The 10,914-nt window shown below is 44.8% G+C and overlaps 1 protein-coding gene across 1 annotated transcript; it reads left to right on the forward strand.

Annotated features, from left to right (window-relative positions):
* Nucleotides 1-594: 594 nt before the first annotated feature.
* Nucleotides 595-924, forward strand: LOC127203553 (small integral membrane protein 19-like). Its single transcript, XM_051162411.1, has one exon. It carries the CDS (start codon nucleotides 601-603, stop codon nucleotides 922-924), a length of 324 nt encoding a protein of 107 aa, XP_051018368.1. The 5' UTR covers nucleotides 595-600.
* Nucleotides 925-10,914: the final 9,990 nt, after the last annotated feature.

A 10,914-nucleotide genomic window follows, 5' to 3' on the forward strand; every position in this document is an offset into this window, starting at 1 on the left:
CTGAGACGCCGTCTCTCAGCAACCTTGTTCGACAAACGCATTTCTCAGTCTCGGCGTCCAGAGAAGGCGTCCCTCACAGTTCCCAGCACACACCAGGTGTCAGATAAAAGTCAGCCAGGATAAAAGATCAGGGCCAGAGGCCTACTGTGAGCAGGTGGAGCCTTCTGGGTGCTCCAGTGTTTGTCAGCTTGCTTTGTTGACCTCTCAGTGACTTCTGGCAGTGTGACTGTGAAATCCACTTCCTGTGAGGCCTTTGCCGGTCTGCTGGCCTCTCTGCTTCTCATTTCCTCTGGTTCCTTTTGTTTCCTGTGTCTCCCATAGAGCACGCACTTCAGCAATTATATATACATATATACACACATATATATTTATGTGTGTATACTATATATATTGTGTGTGTATGCATATGGCTGACATCAGATATGTCTTCATTTATCACTCACCACCTTATTATTAAAAAAAAAAAAAAAAAAAAAAAAAGAGGGCCCCGGCGTGGGACTCCGCCATCTTCCCAGGCTCCTCTGCAAGCCGAGGACCGGTTGGCCGCCTAGTCACTGGCGGGAACGTGGACCGCCTGTCGGGGGAGGACTGTCCTATCCCATGGCTGGAAGTTATGGTGTGATGAATGATGACCGCTCTATTGATTACACAGTCCATGAAGCCTGGCCCGAGGCCACCAATGTTTACTTGATAGTGATCCTTGTTAGCGTTGGCCTCTTCATGTATGCCAAGAGGAATAAAAGGAAAATTATGAGAATATTTAGTGTGCCACCTCCAGAAGAAACCTTGTCAGAGCCCAATTTTTATGACACAATGAGCAAAATTTCCTTAAGACAGCAATTGGAAACGCATTCGATTTCAAGAAAGTATGAGCATCAGCAGCCACAGAGCCAAGCTGACAGTGCACAGCTCTCGCTGGAGTGAACCGTCAAACTGTGGGACAGACATGATGGTGAAGCAAGATGGCAGCAAGCTCTTCACCCCTGCACTAAATCATGAACCTGCCAGATAAAGTCACCCTACCTGTGCCCCTCCTCCTCCGCTCTCTTTTGTTGCTTCTTCTAGGACTTGCTGCCTAAGTACAAAAACCCTTAGAAGGCAGATGCTTTGTGACTAGAGATGTGCCTTCCCTTTGGAGGATCTTTGGCATCTTCAGGGTATAGGGAAAAACACAAGCATGTCTTCGGAAGCAAGAGTCCCAGAGTTAATATCACGTTGGAATATTTTTACACAGTTAAAGGAAAAAAAAAAAAAACAAAAAAACAAAAAAAAAACAAAAAAAAAAAAACAAAAAAAACAAAAACAAAAACAAAAAAACCCCCAAAACAAAACAAAAAACAAACAAAACAAAAACAAAAACAAAAACAAAAAACCAAAAAAAAAAAAAAAAAAGAGGTTTATTCATTTATTTTTCGTTTTTTGAGACAGGGTTTCTCTGTGTAGCCTTGGCTGTCCTGGACTCTCTTTGTAGACCAGGCTGGCACTGAACTCACAGAGATGTGCCTGCCTCCACCCTCCCAGAGTGCTGAGATTACAGGCATACACCCCCCCTCCAGGGACCCGGCTGAGATTTACTTATTTTTATTTTATGAATGTGAGTGTTTTGCTTGTGTGCATATCTATGCATACATACACACACTTGCATCATGTGCACGCCTGGTACCCTCAAAGGCTTCTAAGGAGGTCACGGGAAGCCCTGGAACTGGGGTTACATACTGTTGTGAGCTTCCATGTGGGCACCAGGAACCAAATCTGGGTCTTCTGTAAGAGCAGCAATCAATTTTAACCACCGAGCCATCGCTTCAGCCCCTTCCCTGTAGTTTTTGAATGAGGGTCTCACTGAATCTAGAGCTTGCCAATCTGGCTACACTGGCTGCCTAGAGAGCTCCAGAGTGTCTGCTTTCTCAGCACCAAATGATACAAGTGTGCTCCGCAGCTAGCCTTTACGAGGGTGCTGGGTATCCAAACGGCTCCCCGTGCTTACATGGCAAACACTTGACTGTTTTACGCCGTCTCCCCAGTCGCTACATACTTTCGATCTTTACTTTTTTTAGGGAATTATACTGGATGAGAAAGATGACATAGTGGTAAAGAATGTTTATGCCTGAGATTCATGAGCACCCTTCAGCCCCTGTAAGTTCTGGAGATCTTTTCAAGCCTAGTAAGGTCCGAGATACAGCTTTATTGGAAGAGGGCATTTTCTATGCTAGATGTGATTTTGTGGCGCCACCTGCTGGCCATAGACAGATATACCTGCACCAAATTTTTTCACGGCTGTACACATAAAGAAACCAAATGTTGGGCCTGAAAATATGGCTCAGTGGTTAAGAGCAAAACACATACACACAGACTAGAAACAAGTAAGTCTTAAAAAGAAACCAATTATTAAAGCATATTGGGCTTGGAGGTACCACCGCGACAAGCCTTGGCTTCAACCATTAGACTCCACAGAAGTAAGCAAGGAACAACAAAGCACAGATTGTAACACAGTGAAACACACACGTGCTCATCAGTGGGGGCATGAATATGAAACTCAGACACACGATCACATGTAGAAATTCAACACCTAACAGTAACCCCATCCTTATGATTCCAATAAGTTCTTGTAGTCTAACAAAATAAAGCCTCTTTCTTTCTTTCTTTTTTCTTTCTTTCAAAGATTTTATTTATTTATTGTGTATACAGTGTTTGGCCTGCATGTACACCAGAAGAGGGCACCAGATCACACTATAGATGGTTGTGAGGCACCATGTGGTTGCTGGGAACTGAACTCAGGACCTATGGAAGAGCAGCCAGCGCTCTTAACCTCTGAGCCATCCATTTCTTTATAAGAGCCCTGTCTCCTGCCTCAGGTTTGTTTTCACCCACTTTTCTAGCCAACTACCCAAGGACACACCTGTTGATTCTTTTTTTATCTTGTTTTTTTGAGACAGTTTCTCTATGTAACAGCCATGGCTGTCCTGGAACTCCCTTTGCACATCAGGCTGGCCTCAAACTCACCAAGATCCACCCACCTCTGCCTCAAGTGCTGGGATTAAAGGCATGCGCCACTACGTCTGGCTCACCTGTTGGTTTTTTAAAGACTTTATTCCCAGGCTGGGCATGTAGCTCAGTTGGGCGTGTGTGTGCCTACCTGGTGTGCACAAATCCTATGTTTGGCCCCTGAAATAATCTAAAGGAGGCACAATGGTACATGCCCATAATCCCAAGGTTTAAGAGGCGAAGGCAGGAGGATCACAAGTTTAAGGGTGGACTAGTGAGACAGCTCAGTGTATAAAGATGCCTGACAGCTTGGATTAGATTCTGTCTCTCACTTCCACATGCTGCAGTGTGGCATATCTCTCCAACACACACACACACACACACACACACACACACACACACACCCCACACACACCACACCAAACACGGCACACCACACCACACAGGCACACCACACCACACACACAAACATACACACACACCACACACACACACACACACACACACACCGAAAAGGTTTTTTTTTTTTAAGCTACAAAAATGACATCGAGTCTAGTGCCACCTTCTTGGGCAAGCCATTTTGGCCCCTTTCTACTTCCGAACTTCATAACTTAATGGCATTTTATTAACTTGCAGTCTTGCTGCTTAAGAACGCATGTTTTCGTTTTTCCTTGTCTGGAAGTTTCCAGAGGATAGGTCTTGTGCTTCCTTCCTGTTTGTGTTGTCTGGTAGTGCCCGACACGACATCGTGCACAAAAGCAGGGGCTCAGCAAGTGCTTGCTGATGTAGGACAACCGCGAGTGCAACGGCGAGTGAAGACAGTATACAGAGGCCGACAAACACATGGTTTGCATGAAAGCTCTGGGGCCCATCTCTGCACCCACAGCTCTGTGTAGATAGTGCCCTTAAACCAGTGGCTCTCAACCTTCCTAGTGCTGCGGCCCTTTAATACAGTTCCTCATGTTGTGATGACTCCCAACCATAAAGTTATTTTCGTTGCTACTTCAGAACCGTAATTTTGATGCTATTATGAGTTATTATGTAACTATCTGATACGTGACCCTGTGAGAAGGTTGCTTGGCCCACAGGGGTGTGTGTGTCCCAGCCCACAGGTTGAGAACCACTGCCCCAAAGCAAGCGTTTTATTGATCCCTTACTTGTCCTGTTAATTTCATGATGTATTTTATCATTTCTTCTCAATTTTTCATATGTGCCCGTGAGCATGCGAAGCTCCAAGGACGACTTCCGGGTGTGGCTTCTTCCCCTGTCCACTGTGAGATGTGGAGCTTCAACTCACCGCAGGTGCTCACAGCATGTGCTTTCACTTGCTGAGTCGTCTCGCTGGTTCAGCTGTGCCTTTCTTTTTTTGGGGGGGGAGGGTGCTTCGAGACAGGGTCTGTCTGTGTAGCCTTGCCTGTCCCAGACTCAATCTATAGACCAGGCTGGCCTCGAACTCACAGTGATCCGCCTGCCTCTGCCTCCCATGTGCTGGAATTAAAGGCGTGCACCACCATGTCCGGCTATAAGCTGTACCTTCTTCTTTCTTCTTCTTCTTCTTCTTCTTCTTCTTCTTTCTTCTTCTTCTTCTTCTTCTTCTTCTTCTTTCTTCTTCCTCCTCCTCCTCCTCTTCCTCTTCCTCTTTCCTCCTCCTTCTTCTTTCCTCTTTTTTTAAAAAATTAATTTATTCAGATTACAACTCAATTGTTATCCCATCACTTGTATCCTCCCGTCCCTCCCTCCTGATTTCACCCTATTTCCCTCCCCTAGGTCTATGACTGAGGGGGACCTCCTCCCCCACTATATGGTCATAGACTATCAAGTCTCATCTTGGTAGCCTGTTTATCCTTTCTCTGAGTGCCACCAGGCCTCCCCACCAAGGAGAGGTCATCAAATATGGGGCACCAGAGTTCACGTCAGAGTTAGCCTCCACTCTCCACATAACTGTGGATGTGGAGAGTGTCCTGTCCATTGGCTAGATCAGAGTAGGAGTTCGATGTTTACTACTTGTGTTGCCCTTGGTTACTACAATAGTTTGAGCAGAACCCCTGGGCCCCAACCCACCCATCACGATGTTCTTCTTGTAGGCTTCTAAGACCCTCTGGATCCTTCTATTTCCCCATCTCCTATATTTCTCTTACCTAGAGTCCCAGTAGGACGTTCTCACATCTATCCCAGTCTCCAGGTAAGTGAAGACTTTCAATAGCAGCCTTATTCATAACAGCCGGAACCTGGAAACAGCCTAAATGTCCCTCAGTGGAAGAACGGACAAAGAAATTGTGGGACATTTACACTATGGAATACTACTTAGCTAGAAAAAAAACAAAGAAATCCAGAAATTTGTGGGCAAAGGGATGGAACTAGAAGCAATCATACTGAGTGAGTTAACCCAGAAGCAGAAAGACTCAGCTGTACCGTCTTAAAACACTTTCTGAGGGTGTCATTCCCTAGCTCAGAAATCCCAGCATTCTTGTTGCCTTGCATGACAAAGTCTGATAAAAGTTAAATCCTTTCTTTCCTACCTTCTCTTTCAGGGAAGAAGTTACCATTTTAGCCAGTTAAAAAGAAGCAGCAGGGGCTGGAGAGATGGCTCAGAGGTTAAGAGCACTGTGTGCTCTTCCAAAGGTGCTGAGTTCAATACCCAGCAACTACATGGTGGCTCACAACCATCCGTAATGAGATCTGGTGTCCTCTTCTGGCCTGCAGGTGTACATGCAGGCAAAACGCTGTACACATAATCAATAGAAGAAGAAGAAGAAGAAGAAGAAGAAGAAGAAGAAGAAGAAGAAGAAGAAGAAGAAGAAGAAGAAGAAGAAGCAGTCTCTGCGAATGTTATCATCGCCGGCGGGCCGTAGATGCACACGTTACCCTTCCTTACCACTGTGAACACCATCACAAAGGAGCTGTGGCAGTCATTTTTGTTACCATGGGGGGAAAGATAAAGACGTTGCACGACCGTATTTCCAGATTCCCTGTCTGTGTGACGGTAACGAAGCCACCATGTTTAAGGCGCTGTGAATTTTTTTTCTGTCACATACATATGGATGCGATCCTCGTTCCTGATTTTAAATACCCCTCTCTCCTCAATACCCATGGGAGAAGGGCGAGATTTAATTTTACTGGGCTAGGTTTCCCACTAGGCTACCCACCGCTACTCCAGACCTAGAGCAGCTTGCATAATCTCTTGCCGCTACCATCTCCGTGAGTTCTTAACTCATTCTTCACCACGGACTTCCCCCAGTCCATTCTTCTCGTGGAAGCCAGAGGGCGGTAGAGGGCCTTACACAGCCCAGGCGAGCCTTGGTTTCACTACACAGGCCTACAGGCTGTGGCACCATGCCTGTTTTGTGTGGTGCTGCATGCCAGATCCACGGCTTCCTGCTTTACTGACCGAGTTACATCCTCAGCCCTTCGGGGAGTCCTTTATTTTTATTTCTACAGTGATTTAAAAAAAAAAAGATTTATTTATTTTATTTTGTGTGTTCGCCTGCATGTATGTCTGTGTACCACGTGTGTATCTGGTACCGGAGGAGGTCAGAGGAGGTCAGATTCTGCAGAACTGGAGTTACTGATGGTTGTGAATGACCATGTGGACGCTGGGGATTAAATCCAGGTCCCCTGCAAGAACAGCAAGTCCTGAGCAGACTCTCCAGCTTAGAGGGATTTTTCTAAACTAAAATCTAACCAAGTTTTTTTTTTTTTTCCGATGCTTAAATATGTTCAGTGGCCTTTAACCCTTGCTTAACTCCAATCCAAATGCCTTAATAAAATCCAAACTCCTAAAAAGATCCACTGGCCAGACTCATTTTTTGCTATGGATTACAATTGTCTAGAAATGTTTTAGAAGTCATCAATGATTCATCCCCGATCCCTTTGCTTTTCCTGTGGTGCTGACGTGTGCCTCGGCATGTGACCCGCCACTGGGCCTCACTCTCAGTCCTGGCTCATTTGGAGACAGTCTCCGCATGAAGTTTACGTTAGACTCAAATTTTGAAGTCCCTTACTCCAGTCTGGGATTAAAGGTGTGCGCCTCCACTGCCCCGCAAGGTGTGTTACTTTTAAACATGATTTAGTTGATCTGGGATGTGCTGAGATACCTGTATTTTTAGTACGCTCCTGTGTAGAGTTTACATTTATTTGTTTATTTATTTATTTAGGGTTTTTGAGACAGGGTTTCTCTGTGTAGCCTTGGCTGTCCTACACTCACTTTGTGGACCAGGCTGGTCTCAAACTCACAGGGATCCGCCTGCTTCTGCCTCCCGAGTGCTGGGATTAAAGGCATGCACCACCAGGCCCATTTATTTGTTTTTTGAGACAGGGGTTCTCTGTGTAGCTGTTTGTTTATTGACTTTTCAAGACAGGGTTTCTCTGTGTGGCCATATATATTTATTTGTTTATTTTTATTTTTTTTTTTCTTTCTTTTTTTTTCGAGACAGGGTTTTTCTGTGTAGCCTTGGCCATCCTGGACTCACTTTGTAGACCAGGCTGGTCTCGAACTCACAGCGATCCGCCTGCCTCTGCCTCCCGAGTGCTGGGATTAAAGGCGTGCGCCACCACGCCCGGCTCTATTTGTTTATTTTTAGAGACAGTGTTTCTCAGTGTAGCCCTGTTTGTTTGTTTGCTTGTTTGTAGACCAGTCTGACCTAGAACTCAGAGATCTGCCTGCCTCTGTTTCTGGAGTGCTGGGAGTAAAGGTGCACACCACCATGCCTGGCTATCCTGGGCAGATTTTAAAAGACAGTGGAGTTGAGAACCACTACATTAGATCTGACCAAGTGTCCCATCCTCACCAAACACCAAGCTGCCTGAAGGTCATGAGCTCTTGACAGCCTCAGGTCTTTGCAGATGCTGTTTCTTCTGCCTGCAAGGTGCTCTCCTTTGCTTGTCCTGTATCTCTGCCCCTCCCACTCCAGACTCCATCTGAATGTCTCCTGTTCACAGAGGCCTCTCCTAACCACTCAGTGTAGAACGATTCCTCTTGGCATCTACTGCTCATTAAAAACAAAAACAAAAACAAACAACTCCCCCCAAAAAACTTTTTTTTTTGTTTTGTTTTTTTTTGAGACAGGATCTCTCTGTGTAGCCTTGGCTGTTCTGGACTCTTTTTGTAGACCAGGCTGGCCTCGAACTCACAGAAATCCGCCTGCCTCTGCCTCCCGAGTGCTGGGATTAAAGGCATGGACCACAACACCCAACCAAAAAAAAAAAAACAAAAAAAAAACCAAAAAAAAAAAAAAAAAAAAAAAAAAAAAAAAAAAAACCAAAAAAAAAAAAAAAAAAAAAAAAAACCAAAAAAACCTTTCCTAATACTACTGCTATTGAAAGTTTTATATTTATTTGTGTCTTAAAATTATTGTTTTTCAGCTGGGCAGACGTGGTGGCACACACCAGTTATCCCAGTACTTGGGAGACAGAGGCAGGTGGATTGCTGTGAGTTCGAAGCCAGCTTGGGCTACAATGAGAGTTCTAGGACAGCCAGAGCTACCCAGAGAGACCCTGTTTCGAAAAACAAACAAAATTATTCTCTTTCACAGATGATAGCTTAAAAAAATGGAAATGTGTGTGTGTGTGTGTATTGTGTGTATGTGTGTGTGTGTGTGTGTGTGTGTGTGAGATACCATTTACAATGAGAGCATTTGATAGGAGTGTTAAGAATAGAAAAGGGGGTACACTTGCAAGTTAAGAAGTTAATTTGTCCTTATTTTATGGATGCTAGATGCTAGCAGAAGGCAAAAGGCTGAGGTCAGAGACAAAGACTTTATTACTCAGGTATGGCCCTAGCTAGTGTTTAAGCAGCGACACTGGTTCCTTATTATCCAATTTCCATCCCAGTGATGTGCTGAGGTCCAAGAGATGTTTGTCACGAGCTGAGGTACCGAGGAGTGTAAGGACCAGACAAACTCCATTTTGAAAAAGAAACTTCATTTTGTGTTAAACCTAGGCAAGGGCTGAACCCAGATTCCAGAAAAACCACAAACTAGTCTAAACAGAAAAATATTCCCTAGTAATACAATCAGCTCACCTTGGGAAAGTCCAACTATACTCTCTGCTGGTCAAGCTGACCATCAGGTGGTCTGGCACATAGCAACAACCAATTAGAGGAAGCCAGGCCAAAGTTCCTAACGCCCCATGACTGCTTCAACCAATCTTTTCTATAGCCAACTTGCCCTTACACCTATTATCCAACCAGGAAACGCCAAGGCTTGTAACTGCCTGCTTGCAACTTTTCTGCCCAAATGCTATCCAATCATATACTGTGAAACCCATTTCTTTGTCTAAAACCTATAAAAACCCCTCTCACTTGAGACTTGAGGCCGCTACCCTGCTGCATCTGCTGTGTCAGTGCATAGGAGGTGTGTCCTGGGTTCGAACCTGCAATAAAGACTTCCTTGCCATTGCATTTGAACTTGACTCTTGGGTGATCTGTTCGGTGAGTCTCTCAAAATTTAGGCATAACATATGGTGCATTGGCCGGGAACCCCCGAGGACCCCCAAGACCTCTGACCCAGTGGGAGTCTAACCCGAAGGTAAATGTTGTGTTTGTTATTTGTTGTGTGTCTCGCTCTCAGGCTTACTTTCATTTTGTGGTTAGAGGTTACGCAAGACGACTGTGTAGAGCTAGTGATCAAGTCTGCTGATTGGATGCCCCAGATGACAGGAAGTCTGAAGTGTTCCTGATTCCATGGGTCGGGGCAGAGTGCCCCTTTGTGAAGAACCTAAGGAGATTCATGTGTAGGGACAAGGCAGATTGCTCCCACAGCACGGCGTGTCGATGTCCCATTTTTGGACATTTTGTTTCAGATTGGATCTTGGGCATGCAGTTTCTGTTACTCTTGTCTTTGCCTGGTGTTTACGTCTTTCTGTTGCCCTTTTCTGACTGAGACTTGGATGGACGATGGTACAGACCGCCCCCATCCTTCTAGATTTAATGACAAATGGTGACAACTCCCTTTTCCCTCATGACGGACAATTTTAAGAAAATTTGCTTAATTGTTTAAATATTGTTTTATGTTTTATATTCTGGGAGGAGAAAAAGGGCCAAACTTCATCTGCTGGTCATTAGTTGTAATTCATTTCAAAGATTCTCAAGAAAAAGAAACATCAAAAAACTGATAAACTAGCTCTGTCCTTGGAGCCAGGTTGGGAGTTTCCTGCCCAGATCAAACTGGCAACAAGCCCGGGGCTGCCTGAACTCCTAATGATGCGCACTGAACTCCAGCAAGCCCAGAAGCCTCAACATGGTGAGTGCAGGGTCACTACCCATAACGGGAGCAGTGGGAGCTAATGTGATGGGTCTTTCCAGGGACTGGGTAGTAAGCAGTGTCACTCTTTGGACTCCTTAGCAATGGGCTCTGCATAACTTTCGCTATGGAGGCTGTGCATTTTCTTTTTTCAAGATTTATTTATTTATTATGTATACAGCGCTTGCCTGCATGGCAGAAGAGGGCATCAGGTCACATTATAGATGGTTATGAGCCACCATGTGGTTGCTGGGAACTGAACTCAGGACCTCTGAGTCATCTCTCCAGCCCAGGGGCGGGGGCTGCTGTGCGTTTTCAACAGGGGCTTGTGTGCAGAAACATCCTGGGCAGGATGCCAAACTCAGACAGTCCTAATTCTCTATTATCTTTCACAACATTTAACATGCAGGTGTAAGACCCTTTAAAAATTATGCTGTAAGATTAATGAGAACTGTAATGTGCTGGCCAGGCAGGCGGCAAGATGCTCCTCCCTTGAAACTAGAGCTAGGAAAAAAAGTCTAGAAAGTTTTGTCTGTTTTACTACATGTTTGCTTCTGGTTGGCTTTAAAGGTATAAATTTATTGTTGTGTATATATTGGTTATAAATTATTGGTTCTTAGATATGGTTAAACATCTTTAACGTCTGTTACAAATAGTTGACTTAAGCTTGTAATTTAAGGCTGGTGCCATTCTA

This window comes from Acomys russatus, chromosome 1 (assembly GCF_903995435.1).
Source record: "Acomys russatus chromosome 1, mAcoRus1.1, whole genome shotgun sequence".
NCBI classification, from domain to species: Eukaryota; Metazoa; Chordata; class Mammalia; order Rodentia; family Muridae; genus Acomys; species Acomys russatus.

Bases quoted from the DNA above. Each gene is read 5' to 3' on its own strand.
- LOC127203553 (XM_051162411.1), top strand. From the start codon at position 601: ATGGCTGGAAGTTATGGTGTGATGAATGATGACCGCTCTATTGATTAC.